The sequence below is a fragment of the Sesamum indicum genome, linkage group LG1 (genome assembly GCF_026168435.1).
Source record: "Sesamum indicum cultivar Baizhima isolate 11 linkage group LG1, ASM2616843v1, whole genome shotgun sequence".
In the NCBI taxonomy this organism is placed as follows: Eukaryota; Viridiplantae; Streptophyta; class Magnoliopsida; order Lamiales; family Pedaliaceae; genus Sesamum; species Sesamum indicum.
This window is the reverse complement of record NC_142657.1, coordinates 11003834-11019198: the sequence shown is the minus strand read 5'-3', so window position 1 is coordinate 11019198 and position 15365 is coordinate 11003834. Positions and strand designations below refer to the sequence as shown.

Genomic DNA, 15365 nt, shown 5'->3' with positions numbered 1-15365 from the left:
TAATGATATGAGAAATGAGCAAAAAAATCCTTGTTAAATATAAAATAGCAAATTACTTCCTGTGTTTTGGAAAATGAAGCAAATTACCTCTTATGTACACCATTGATATGGGATAACTTGCTTTTTTTTTTTTTAAAACACATGGATAATTTGCTGATTCTTTTTCCACATGAGGTATTTGCTCATTTCACATATCACAAGGAGTAAATTGCATTTGACCCTATTTCTGAAAACTAATAAAATCTATTTTCTAAAAAAACAAAATTACAAAAAGTTTCGTGTATTGGTGTTATTATGATCGCACCCATACACAATAACAAAATTAGTAAGTTAGTGATCTCACAAACTATCCACATAACAAAGTTATTGAGTTAGTAATTTGTCCAATTAATTATGTTACAAAACACCGATTCTTCTTTTTTTCAATTACTATCGATGCCGAAACCTATGAATAAAATAAAATTAATTATACTTAGATTTTTTTTAAAAATATTAAATTACACTTTCACCTAAAAAGAATTTGAAATTATATTTATATCCCATCTGAGAATTCTCAATTTACACATGCCCTTTCTGTTAAAATTTAGATGAAAAATGCTGGCGTAAGCAAAAAAAAATTACATAAATTTTTAATTTGCTCCTCATTTAATTTTTCTATATATTTTTGTTATACTTATAAAGAAATAAAGGTAATATATATGTGGAATGTGATTAATCGTGAAAACGTTAAACGAGGATAAAATTTAAAATTTATGCTTTTATTTTTACTAATATCAGTATTTTTCGTCCAACTTCTAACAAAATAGGATCAGATGTAAGTAGTGAATTTTCGAATGGATGCAAATGTAATTTCAATTATTTTTTTAAAAAAGTATAATTTTATATTTTTAAAGTGGATCTAAGTAGAATTAACCTGAAAAACAATATGTAATGTCAATTCAACTATGAAAATTCTACGCCAAACCGACTTGGTAAACCTGAACCAATCATATGAGTATAATGCATTTGCTGTGTAATTAATGTACAATTAAAAAAAAGTAATCAATTACATAATAAATATGATATACTTACTATGTGATTGATTTAATTCGACAAAATATGATTGAAGCCAAAAAATTTTCCCAACAAGATAGTTGATAACTCAAAAGACCGATTAACAACAAAAAGATATGAAAATGCAAAAAAAAAAAAAAATACAATGTGTGCCTTTCTGTAGTTTTATATTATTTAGTTTTCTACGTAACTGAAATCGCTACTACTAACAGTAAGTAGTCGCATGATACATACACAAGCTAATTAGGACAGAAGGTAACCCGGTAACTAGTGCCCTCCGGGCAAATGAAAGTGCTCGTCGGGTCATCTTCCGGATACGTGAAAGCGTCGCGACACCTCGCCTTGAAAAACCGCGACAGGTTCGTCGGCCGGCACCTACCCGCCCCGCAACAGTACTCCGTCGTGTTGTAAACCGTGCACGGGTTATTGCATCCTCCCGGCGCTTTCAGCTCGTCGGGGCACTGACCCGTGATGTCCGCCGCGCACCTAATGGGTCGGGTGCACCCGTTTGTAGTGGGCCTGAACTCCATCGGCACGTTGAACCCTTCGAGAACCGAGAGGTAGTAGTAGTCTTTGTGTCCGAAACTGTTGAGCCCGTATTCGGCGAGAGTGTGGGGCGGGGACCCGTTGGACTCGCACTGGAGCTGCCCGTTGCAGTCTCCGGTCAAGCAGCTGCCCCGTCCGGATGCGTCGAACGTGCAGTTGGTTCTGGCCCAGATTTTGGCGAGTTTAGGGCCGTTGGAGAAGCCGATGGTCCAGGTCTGGCCGCGGTCGAGGCGGCGGCCTCCGCCGGGCACCGCGGCTGCCCAGACGGTGTAAGCGCAGTTGTTCTGGATGTTGAAGATTATGGCGTGGGCGTGGAGGAAAAGAAGGGGGAGGAGAACGACGACGTATGTAGGGAAGTTCATGGTTTTGGCGACGGATAGTGGAAGAGGAATTTGATTGGTGGATTTGTATGGTAGCCGTTGGGTATTTATAAAGCGAGGGGTAGGAGATTCCGTGGTGAAATCAAATTGGAAATGTCAATTGGTATGATGATGATGGATGGTGGTGATTTTCTTGTCTTTGGAGTTGTTAAATGGACAAGTCAAAATTTGGCAACCATGCCCTTTGCTATTAGGGGAGAGTGTTTTCAACTTTTCCTTTTGTTATTTATTTCTTGAGATTTTTCATATTAATTATATAAATTATTCTAAATTAAATATATAAACTAATTAAAGAAATTATTTAACATAAACTATGAATTGTTTATATATAATCACTTCAATATTCAATCTCGAGTTATAAAAAGCTACGAATGCTCGGAATGAATTTGAGGCCAGTTAATGAAATTCGAGACTCGTCTAGCCCCAGTCTCAATAGAACCCAAAATTCAGCAGGAAGTTGGATTTGATGGGTCTAACAAAAAGGTGCCAATTTTTTTTTTAATCAATTGATATAGTTATTTAAAAAAAATTAAATATATTATCTATAAATATTTAACAAACTATTATTATAATTACAATATAATTTATTTTGCTAAAATGTATACATCTAACAAACATTGAATTTTATTAACAGATTAATAATATTGACAAATATTATTAGGCTGGTTTGTGACAAAATCGACCCATCTAAATTCGTTAGGACATAAAAAAATTAAAAATCATTCCGAAACTCAAATTCAATAATTTAAATCTGTCTTTTGTTTTCCTTGATTTTAAGTGATTATGTACCTAATAATTCAGGCAGGTAACATCCCATTCTGAAACACAAAAACATTGGTAAGTTCATTATGTGTGGGGGTAGACCTCTCAGTATTATATTTGATTTTTATTAAGTATTTGCAAAAATTTGTACTTTTTAAACAATGCTTTATTTTTAAAAAGTTGATAAGTGATTAAGATTTAAAAGTTAAGAGTATTTAAAAATAATAAATTATAAGTGAAGAACAGTTGATATAGAAGAATTTAATAAATACGTTATCAGTTTATTTGTTAAATAACTTGATTTTAGCAAGAAGGTGGGCAACAGTATTACCCGTTCTGGGGACAATCGAAAAGCTACAGTGAAGTTGGGGGGTTAGCATTTTAACTTCACTGACGATAAAACCAATTGGAGAGAGCTCAAGTTCAGCTGTTTGTAACTTGAGGAAAACTGAAAATTTTTAGAACGGAAGCACATATTGTAAAGGGTTTCTTGAATCAGTACGAAAACAAGAAAGGAGAGTATGAAAGCAAGAAAAGGGAGACTCTGTTCTTTCAAGAATTGAAATTTGATTTATGTTGGTTCTATCTTGTCCGTGCAGAAGAAGGCTAAATTGCCTTTTATAAAGGTTCAACTACAACCGCTAACATAAAACGTGCTTCACTAAAAGAAGCGTGAAACCAGCGAGCGGAATATAGATGCGACAATAGTGCAAATAGAGGAACTTATAAATTCGCATTTTACACAGACTAATCGCGTTTGTTCTGCCTGCGACTTTAATCTCCTTCTTCTTCTTTATAAAGAAGTCTTCAGACCAGCATCCATCAGCTTGTATGTTTTGCCATTTTCACACACCCTCCTCAAGCTGGACTTGGATGAACATTGATAAGGTTCAGCTTGGATGCTAATAACATAAATTTTGGACCCGGCAATACCTTAGTGAAAATATCAGCAGGTTGATCCTTTGAAGGAATGTGTTTGGGGTCAATAAATCCTTCTTTAAACTTGTCACGCACCAAATGGCAATCGATCTCTATGTGCTTTGTTCTTTCATGGAAGACTGGATTTGCAGTTATGTAGCTGGCGGCTTGATTATCACAGTAAAAGGGAATAGGTGTAGGTACATTGATCTTCAAGTCCCTTAGGAGGCTGTGAATCCATATTAACTCACAGGTTGTCGACCCCATGCTTCTATACTCAGCTTCAGCTGAGGATCTCGACACAGTGGTTTGCTTCTTTGTCTTCCAAGACACCAAACTTCTTCCCACAAAGATGCAATAGCCTGTAAGGGATCTTCTAGTCTCTTTGCATGTGGCCCAATCTGCATTACAGAAAGCCTCTAAGTTAAAACAGTCTGCAGAATTAAAATACAAACCTCTATTTGCCGTTCCCTTTAAAAATCTGACTAGGTGAAGGGTTGCATCCCAATGATCTTTACACGGTTGTTGCATATACTGACTTAATTGTTGGGTAGCATAGCATATATCTGGTCTTGTAAAGCCCAGATATAGCAATCTGCCCAACAATCTTCTGTAGATATCAAGTTGCTGTAATTGTTCTCCTGATCTTGCACATAATTTTAGTCCTGCAGGGAGAGGTGTGTTGGTGGCCTTTGAATGTATCATGCCTGTGTCTATGAGGATATCTTTGATGTATTTTCTTTGTGTAATTATCATCCCTGTTTCAGACCTGCAAATTTCAAGTCCAAGAAAGAATCTGGCTTTTCCCAGATCCTTGATAGTAAACAATTCATGTAACTGAGCTTTAAAATCTGAAATGGTTCTTTCACATGGCCCTGCGATTAAAACGTCATCAACATACACAAGAAGGCAAAAAGACCAGTTTCAGTACTGATTGTAAATAGGCAATGATCAACCTTAGACTGTACAAAGCCTAGTCTTTCTAATTGTTTTGTGAATTCCAGATTCCATTGCCTGGATGATTGTTTTAGGCCATAAAGAGACCTCTTAAGTTTGCATACATGTCCTTTGGGAACCTGATATCCTTGAGGAGGATGCATATAAATCTCTTTTTCTATATAGCCATGCAAAAAGGCATTATTAATGTCTAATTGATGTATGAACCAATGCTGTTTACAAGCAATAGCTAAGAAGATTCTTATTGTGACAGCTTTAGCAACAGGAGAAAATATGTCTACGTAATCTACCCCTTCAACTTGGTTGTACCCTTTGGCAACAAGTCTAGCCTTATATCTTTCTATATTGCTATCTGATTTCAGCTTCAGTTTGTAAATCCACTTGCTACCTATGGCCTTTTTATCCTTAGGGAGTTCAGTGATAGTCCAAGTTTCATTGTCTTCTAAAGCCTTTAATTCAGTGTTCATAGCATCAATCCACTCTCTCTTTTGAACTGCTTCAACATATGTTTTTGGTTCTAGGGGCAATTTATCAGTACTTATCAAGCAAGTATTCATTTCTCCCTTCAGTTCAGCAGTCATAATGTCATTGTCTTTCTCAGTGTAAGAACAAACATATTCGTGTAACTTAGCAGGTCTACAGGTCTGTCTGTTAGATCTTCTTAGGTTATGCCCATAATCAAAAGGGATATAAAGTCTATGACTTGAACAAAAAAGTGATCTTTATCTCTAGAAATGTTGTGTTTAGAGAAGATATATTTCCCTATACCAATCAACATAATGATCCTATTTTCCCTTACACACTAATGTTCATCCCTAAACCTGATATAGATGAAATAGCAGATTCTGATCAAAATGCGGAACCTATTACTGAAACTACTGATATTGGTTTTCTTTCAAGAATTGAAATTTGATTTCTGTTGGTTCTATCTTGTCCGTGCAGAAGAAGGCTAAAGTGTCTTTTATAAAGGTTCAACTACAATCGCTAACATAAAACGTGTTTCACTAAAAGAAGCGTGAAACCAGCGAGCGGAATATAGATGTGACAACAGTGCAAATAGAGGAACTTATAAATTCGCATTTTACACAGACTAATCGCGTTTATTCTGCCTGCGACTTTAATCTCCTTCTTCTTCTTTATAAAGAAGTCTTCAGACCAGCATCCATCAGCTTGTATGTTTTGCCATTTTCACAAAAACAGATTCACAGTCCCCCTCAGTTGTGCAATTATGAAAGACACATCTGATGGCAAATTTGGCAGCTTCTCTTGCTATGATAGCCTCTAGAAGTTCAGGTAATGCTACTCTCGTGAGGCGGTGAGAAAACCAGGCTAGGCAGGTGCCGTTGGAGTCCCTGAGCAATCACCCCAACGCCAATGTCTTAAGAAGGTTGACGGGGGGGGCACGTTGGGGAACAGAGGACTTCGGCTTCGTTGGCATAGAGCTAGTAAGATTCCAGAACGCTTGCAGATAAGAACGAGTCATCCCAATACAGTGTGAGGTTGAGACGGTGAATTTTCGATGAGTGTGGAATTTTGATTGTTCCAAATGGCCCACGCAGTAAGTAGGAACAGACAGAATTCTTTCTCATCAAACTTTTCATGAGCCCTGCGTTAGTCCTTAACATCAAGATGATCAGAACTAATAACGGTTGTTGGAAGGTCTGAGAGGGCCCATATTTTCCATGGGAATGGGCAGTGGATCAAGGAGTGTTGAATCGTTTCCCCAGGTCCAGTGCATATCGGACAACAGAGAGATGTGTGTGGAATACATTGAGTGAGGTTGGATGCTGTTGGAAGTGCATTTCTACAAGCTTTCCAAACGAAGATACCAACTTTAGACAGGATCTTAGCATGCTAAATAAAGTTCCAATTCTTAGGAGTTGAGGAAACTGAGGAGCAACATGAGCGTTGTCGTGCTAGATGGTATGCAATACGAATAGAAAAGCGGCTATTGTTAGAGAAATGCCAAATAGGTATATCTGGGAGAAAACCACATCCAAGTGGGATAGCTAGTATAGCATCTCTATCAATAGGAGAGAAGATTTGGTCCAACAATGTTGAGTTCCATTCTCTAGTGGATGGATTAACACCGTTGCATGCAGGGGGACAAGAGGACTCGTAGAAGAGATGGGTTGAAAAGAGAACGGTCTAGGAACCCGTGGATCTATCCAGATGTGAACAGATGTTGTGAGAATCTTGCATTCTCAAGAAAAGGAAGTACTTCGATTGTTAAAATTTAGAGAGCAAATGTAATCACATTCATTAACTGAATTGAATTAGAGGTTACAGAGTGCTAGTTGTATATATACACAAATGGATGAAGAAGAAACAACTAACTTCCACTAACTAACTTGCTGACTAGGATAACAACTGGATAACCAACTAAGTTAGGAAACAGCGTATATTCACTTATAGGAACGTAAAAGTATAAGAGCGACTTTAAGTGGCAGGAAGATAAGATTGTAGCTTCATTGTCTTTAGGCGTCCTCAAGCTACTGATGTTGTTGTTCATTTTTTAATACAATTGCTACAGCCCCCCCCTCAAGATGGAGCCAAGGAGGAGAAGCCCATCTTAGACAAGAAGCAACAAAATCAGCAACAGGGAGTGATTTGGCGAAGAGGTCGGCAATCTGAGCAGAACTAGGGATGTGAGAAGGGGCAATGAACCCGAGTTTGAATTGATCACGAAAAAGATGGTCATCTATCTCCAGATGCTTGGTGTGCTCATGAAAGATAGGTTGGCAGTAAAATGCAACGCAGCCTTGTTGTCGCACCAGAAAGGAATGCACAAGGAGACAGGAATGTTGAGATCACGTATCACAAAAGAAATCCAAAGTAATTCGCATACAGTGGAGGCCATGCTTCAATATTCAGCCTCTGTTGAAGACTTGGAGATAGTGGCATGTTTCTTGATCTTCCAGGAGATGAGGGAAGTACCAAGGAAGATGCAAAAACCAGTGGTTGAACGGCTAGCATTGAGGCAAGAGACCCAAGAATTGTCTGAATATGCACTAAGTTGAACAGAGCAGGAAATGAGAAAAATAAACCAGTGGAGGGTGAGCCCTTTAGATACCTTAGCACATGAAGAGGTGCATACCAGTGGGAGGTGCGAGGGGCTTGAAAGAATTGACTTAATTGTTGTGCAACAAAGCAGATGTCAGGACGAGTGAATCCCAAGTACATGAGGCGTCCAACAGGACGAGTGAATCCCAGGGATTATTAGTGAGGAAATTTCACCAAAGTTGAGGAGCTTGTGACTTGTATTTGAGAAAGAATGTTCAGGTGGCTCTATTGTAGTCATCTACAATAGTAAGGAAGAAATTGCAACCTATGAGTGAGCTCAGGTGATATGGACCCCATAAGTCAATGTGTTTAAGTTCAAAAATAGTGGAAGAACATGTGGTACTAGGCAAAAATGCCCGTCTGTACTACTTGGCCATGGGATAGATTTCACACTCAAGATTAAAAGAAGAAAAAGTATCTTTTCTTTTTGAGATATGTTTGATTACAATTGAGGAGGGGTGACCCAACCTTCTGTGCCATAATGATCTATCATCAATATGTGATACGAAGCAAGAAGTATTTCTGTGGACATAAGAATCAATAACTGCAGAATCAAAGGAGGTAACATCTAAGAAATAAGATTCCTAACTTGTTTCCCAACAGCCATAACCTTCTTAGTCTTGTGGTTCTTAAAAAGCAATGAGAAGAGTAAAACAACACTTCAATAGGTAAAGAGGAGCAAATCCTTGGGGACTCATAAAAGGTTAAACTTGAAAGAAGGCACGGCTAATACATCAGTAAGAACAAAGTTTTTATGCAATGTAATGTTCCAATATGTGTGATAATTGAGTGGTGCCATCAGGCAAATATATAAGTGTAACATGTGAAAGGGAAGTGAGATTATCAAGGGAACAAGTGTTGCTACACATATGGTTAGTTGCCTTAGTATCTACAATCCAAGAGGACAAATTATTAGCTCTAGAGACAGAGGAGGCACCATTCATACTTGCAAAGTCATCTATATCCACCAGATTTCCTTGTACAGTAGGCTGCATTGTATTCTTCATGAGTCTGATCAATTCATGCAACAACTCTTCTTTCGTCCCAGGCTGCAATGGATCTTCTTTCTTGGTGGTTGCTTTCACTGTAAATCCTCTTACTCCCCCTGTGTCCCTCTTCCTCTTGTCTGCAAGTTATTTATACCAGTCAGGGGTGCCATGAAACTTAAAACAAGTGCTCTGATTATGCCCTGTTCGATCATAGTGTGTGCAGTGTTGAGATCTCTTATCAACATTGTACCATTTTTTATTAAATTTTGATCCTCCTCTCACATGTAATGCTATGTTTTCAGTGTTAACTAACTCCAGGTGAACTTTCTTTTTGTTGGAAAATTTATGGCCCAGGATCGAAAATAGGGAGGCCCAATACACCCACTTGGATGGCTACGGTTTGGCCCAAGCCCACAACCCACAAACCAACCCACGACCCGATCCGATCCGGATTGGTTACTTATTTCTACGTAACTCTAATATTCTCTAATATCTCACGTCTCTCTATTCCCTCTCTGTGGTTCACTTTCCTCTTGCAACGATTCTCCTTCCAAAACCAAGCTGATGGTTTATGGAAGGTGATCCCTTTCTTCCATCTCCATCTCTTCTCTCGGCCCTATAAATAGGAGACTCCTTCTCCTATCTTAAAAGAGTGAACTATTCCGATAAGCTCAGTGCAAATCTTTGTAAAATAGAGAGATTGAAGGTCTCAATGACCGTATGCTAAGAAGATCTATATGATCGAGGGTTATAGCCTTTGTGGCAAGGGCTTTGTGCCAAAACCGTGTGCAACTGTGGGTTTTATCTTAAGGCTGTCGATCTTAGTGATCGTGAGTAAAGCCTAAGAAATGGATCTGGCTCTCTGAGCCTTCGTTTGATCGATTATTTTCACTGCTTTATATTGATGTTAATATCTTCTATACCTTTGTGTATTATTTCTGCAATAATGTTATGGGCTCTCCACCCAACAGTGGTATCAGAGCTACGGTTGCTATGATCTTGAAGACTCACGGTAACATCTAACCATTTTTATTTTTTACAAAATTGCTGCTGAAATTGTTATATTGGGAATCCTTGGTTTTCTCTTCGTGTATGCTATGTGCATTATTTTTTAAGGATATGTTTTTAGGCTTTGTGCCAATAATCATTATGTACACTTGTTTTGTGAGTGATATTATTGCTTAGTGCATTAAGTAATGGTCCTTCGTGGATATTGTTAGTCTTTGTGATTTATGCCTAAGTGGCTAATTTTTTTTTTTTAAATGAGCCTCTGTGGATATTTAATTGAGCCGTAGTGGCTGTATGAATGAACCTTAGTGGTTTTATGAATAAGCCTAAGTGGCTCGATAAACCTATGTGGTTGTATGTTTTTGTGACATTACTTTGGTGGTAATTTATAGCCTATGTAGCTGTGTGGTTATGCCTTAGTGATCATATGTGAATGCCTAAGTGGCTCGTTGAGCTTTTTGTGTGCCTTGATGGCGTGAATTTACCTGAGTGGCTGATTAAGCCATAGTGGCTATTTGATTTAGCCTCGGTGGCTAGGAGTTTATAGCGTCGCTATTTGCTTGGTGCTTGCTTTGTGCAAAAGTTAATTATGATGTGTGCTATGCTTTGTGCTTAAAATACCATAAGTTAAATTTTGTTACTAACACTCTTTATTTTGCAGGAAAAATCGGCTATGATTTTGCCAGATCCGTTTAATTTCTCCCTTTGGGCCTTAGCTCTTTTTTGGTCCTGGTCCAAGGGGGAATATGGTGGAAAATTTATGGCCTAGGACCGAAAATAGGGAGGCCCAATACACCCACTTGGATGGCTACGGTTTGGCCCAAGCCCACAACCCACAAACCAACCCACGACCCGACCCGACCCGGATTGGTTACTTATTTCTACCTAACCCTAATATTCTCTAATATCTCACATCTCTCTATTCCCTCTCTGTGATTCACTTTCCTATTGCAACGATTCTCCTTCCAAAACCAAGCTGATGGTTTATGGAAGGTGATCCCTATCTTCCATCTCCATCTCTTCTCTCAGCCCTATAAATAGGAGACTCCTTCTCCTATCTTAAAAGAGTGAACTATTCCGATAAGCTCAGTGCAAATCTTTGTGAAATAGAGAGATTGAAGGTCTCAGTGACCGTGTGCTAAGAAAATCTATGTGATCGAGGGTTATAGCCTTTGTGGCAAGAGCTTTGTGCCAAAACCGTATGCAACCGTAGGTTTTATCTTAAGGCTGCCGATCTTAGTGATCGTGAGTAAAGCCTAAGAAATGGATCTGGCTCTCTGAGCCTTCGTTTGATCGATTATTTTCGCTGCTTTATATTGATGTTAATATCTTGTATACCTTTGTGTATTATTTCTGCAATAATATTATGGGCTCTCCACCCAACACTTTTGCTTCTTGACACTCTGTATCATAAAGTATGCCTTGTTGATGGAAGGAACAGGATCCATCATCGAAACTGGCCTAACACTGTCAAAGGCATCATTGAGGCCCATAAAAAACTGCATTAACTGTGTAAACGCAGCTGAATCTACCATTGCTTTCCAAGCACCACAAGTGCACCCATTACAAGTACATTATGGTGTTGGCTTTAATTCAGCCTTTTCATCCCAAAGTTTCTTCATATTCTATTTTCCTCTGAAGTTGGTATAATTGCGACCCATTACATTCTCCACACTGTTGTTCAAGGTCTAGTCAGAGATTTCTTGAGGACTTTGTATACATAAAGGCCTCTACAATGTCTTTAAAAATGGAGCTCAGGATCCACGATGCCACCATGCTGTCAACTCGAATCCATTGTTCAAAAAGTGGATTATTCGCATTCAATTTTTCAAAAATTCCATCAATGAAACTCAACTTCATCTTTGCTCACAATGCTCACTTGATTCTAAAATTCCAGTTCAAGTAATTATTTTAGTGAGAGCCGCGCTCACCAATATCATCCCAGGATGATTAGATCCATGAAGTTGTAATCGTTCATGTAGAATTCCATTTATGATTTTTGTAGCAGTTGCAGTAGTTAATGCTTCTACCATTGATAAGGTCTATAAAGAACGTGGCGTATATAATTTGTACGTATGCAATTTGGGTATGTAGAATCCTTCAATCGAAGGCTCTGAGAGTGAGAATTTTTTTAAGTTATGACTATTTTCAAGAATCAAATAAATAATGGAACTAAATTTGTACATAACCTAGGTTATGAGAGGAAAATGCATTTTCTCCTAAACTCTTCCAATATTAATAAGATATTTGGGAGTTTATAAGATGTTGAAAAATATTCAATAATTTTTCTTAGAAACAAGTGATTATAAGATCCAAAAATAATTTGTTAATTATTTGTAAACTCCTTTAGATAAAGAGCTCCTAATTTATTTTTAACAACTTAACAAATTCCTTCCGTATTAATCTTATTGACTACAAAATTGTCATCACTATAACAACTTATCAATAAAACATAAAAAATCGCAACAAATACTAATTAACCACAATTGGAATGATTAATAGACATATTTTTGTACGTGAAAGTCAAAATATTAATCATAATTAAAAATTATAGAAATATTTTGGTCGCAGCTTAAATCATGATAAATATTTATTAATTTAATAAAAAATATGTAAATTTTTGTAGTTGATTTTAATTTGACCATGATAAATAGTATAATATAATAATTTAACTATAGTAATTTATAATATAGAAAAATAATATTTTTTTTGTTATCTCCCAATTAAATTTAAAAAAAAAAACATATGTTTATGTTTCAAAAATAAATTTAATCTAACCTAAGTTTCTTATTTATAAAAATAATACATACATATGTATTTGGTCGTAATTTCTTGAAGCGTCCATGAAAAATCAAATTGCACCGAACTGCACGTGACGTGAACTTTTGCCAACAAAGACAACCATTTTTCAGAGTCAATGCTTCAGAAGATTACGCAACATTGCCAACCACGATTACTGATGTGACATTTGTTTTTTTCAATATAATCGTGTTTACATTCTGAAGTTCTTCCTAGTGGCATCGTCCACGCATCTTTCCTTCCTTTTGCGACTTTCATTTGGGAAAATAATTTAAATAATCTTAAATTGAATTATGAAAATACCATCATTTGAGAAGGTTTAATAATTTATCCGAAATTGTCTATCTAAATGTTAATAAAAAAAATTAATAATATCTCAGTCCAGTGGTTAAAATTAAGATTGAGATCTCATACACAAATTTGAGGTCATGGGTTCGAGATGTTGTAGGTATGCATCACTTTATGTGAGTTATTGTAATTTTTTATTGATACTAGTTATATTAATGTATTGATAGAATCGACATATTATTTAAAAAAAATCTTTAAAACCAGCGCCAGAAATGCCGGTTTTAAAATAGTCTGGAGGGACTGTGGGGTGCATGACCCATGCAACATAATTTTTTTTTAAGTTTTAATTTTTTTAAGAAATTTATGTTATGTTTAGTTTAAGAAATTTTAATTTATTATGTGTAAAACAATTTTAAATTAAGAAAATTTAATTCGATTTAGTTTGTTTTGGGAAAATTAAATGAAACTTTTTCGAATTTACTATAATTACAAATACATTCTCGTTGTTTGAAAAATTATTAATAAATGATCCCCTGATATGTAACGAAATTATGTAATCACTGGATAGTGAACTGGAAGTACCCTAAATTGATTTAATATGAAACTTTTAAATTAAGGAATTTTAATTTATTATGTTTAAGAACTTTATGTTAAATTAAAAAAATAATTGGATTTAAATTATTTTTGGATAAATTACATCGTACTGTTTGGAATAATTACAAATGCTCGTATTTGAGAAATTACTCACCCTCCTAATAATAATACGTCCAACAATTGACCCAATTCTATTATTTCAGTTAGGATTTTATTTAATTTTTTTATTAAATTGCCTAAAATTCTCTTTTGAAGCTTAAATTATAATTTTGTATTTTTTATTCTTTTACAATAGCGTTCGCCAAACATTAAATTTTCAAATTTTTTTAATAATAATTTTTTTTTTCTTTTCATTTGATTAAATCAAATAAATTTTCAGCAAGGGTAACTTTGGTATTTTTGTATTATTGTCCAAGGAGTATGTCACAAATCAGGAATATTGGTTGTCATTAATTTTTCAAACAACGAGAGAGTATTTATAATTTTATCAAATCTAAGAGAATTCGGTGTAATTTACCCAAAAATAATAAATTAAAATTTTCTAATTTAAACATAATATAAAGGGTAAATTGCATAACACCCCCTTGTGTTTTAGGAAGATAGTATGAAATCCCCAACACTTTCGGCCAGCGCCGCCGTCTTCCCCCTAACACCTTCCCATTGCCTCGCCATAGATCTGGGCGACGGAGGTCGTAGGCAGATCGAGTGCAACGACAGGATCGCCTAAAGACTAGTTGCCGCCGGCAGACGGTCATTATTCATGATATATATATTAGGTATAACTATAAATATAGATATATAGATAGATGTATATATATGCATAATTATATGTATATATAATATAAAATTATATTTAAAATTAGGACCGTTCATTATTATCTAATGAAGATCAATGACTATCATTATAAAGACATAACTGTAAACTTCTTGAAATATTTAACACCGTTAACTCTAATTAACGGAGAGGGAGAGTATACATTATTTTAAAAAATACAGATTTTTTTTATCTATAAAATTAACACACCAGGTTTTAATTATAAAATTAAAACTATACTCTTGATTTTAACATTTCTTGTAAAATTATAAAATACATCCACCCAATACATATAATATTTAATTATGACTAATTGTTACGATTAGTAATAAATAATCGTAACAAATAGTTATTGATCACGGCCACAAAAGCTTGTTAGTCATGATTTTTGTGAATGTGGCTAAAATATTTAGTTATAAAAATATAATTACCATAGCTTTTAGTTGTAGCAAATAATTTATTCACGGTATAAATTTATATCGATTTTATTTAATCATAATTAATAAACTGCATCCGTAGATATTCTCAAAAAATTAGAGAGTCTCCGCATACTTTTGTATAGCTAAAATATTAGCAAAAGTATTATATTTTTAGATAAAAAAAAAAAAAAAGAAAACGTATTTTCCCATCTTCTCAAAATGTGATTAAGCATATATAACACCACCAAAATATGAATTTTATATATGGTACAAAAATATAATAAGAAGTAATATTATTAAATTGGATATTATTAAAAAAAATATCATGATATATTTTTAAATACGCGGTATTATTTTAATATTTTTGGTGTACATAGAGTTCGTACTCTACAATTTCTTCTTAAAATAACACCATTTTATTTCATACAAATGCATATTATCATATTATTTCTTAATTTAAATAAAATCATTTATTTTCATTTAATGTATTCAAGCCTTTTCGTATTTATACACTAGAATAAATTTAATTTAAGTCATGGTTAAAATAAATAGCCGTCGTAAATTGATTCATTAACTATGATAATACAATGATTGTTGGCCGTGATTTTAGTGAGTATAGCTAAAATATTTGACATGACTAAAAGCGTGTAGAAACATTTTCTATGACTCATGACCACGACAAAAATAATTTTTATAGTGAATAATCTAAATTTTTTATTGTATTTATTTAACTATAATTATTAATAATTATTTATTAATTTTAATCCATAATCAA

At 35.1% G+C, this 15365-nt stretch overlaps 1 protein-coding gene across 1 annotated transcript; it reads right to left on the bottom strand.

The window, feature by feature from the left end:
- Positions 1-1102: 1102 nt before the first annotated feature.
- LOC105157558 (protein P21) lies at positions 1103-2017 on the bottom strand. Its single transcript, XM_011073969.3, has one exon. It carries the CDS (start codon positions 1959-1961, stop codon positions 1293-1295), a length of 669 nt encoding a protein of 222 aa, XP_011072271.1. The 5' UTR covers positions 1962-2017; the 3' UTR covers positions 1103-1292.
- Between the last annotated feature and the right edge of the window lie 13348 nt (positions 2018-15365).

What these genes read in the sequence shown, in the direction of transcription:
- LOC105157558 (XM_011073969.3), bottom strand. Translation starts at nt 1,961, where the DNA reads ATGAACTTCCCTACATACGTCGTCGTTCTCCTCCCCCTTCTTTTCCTC.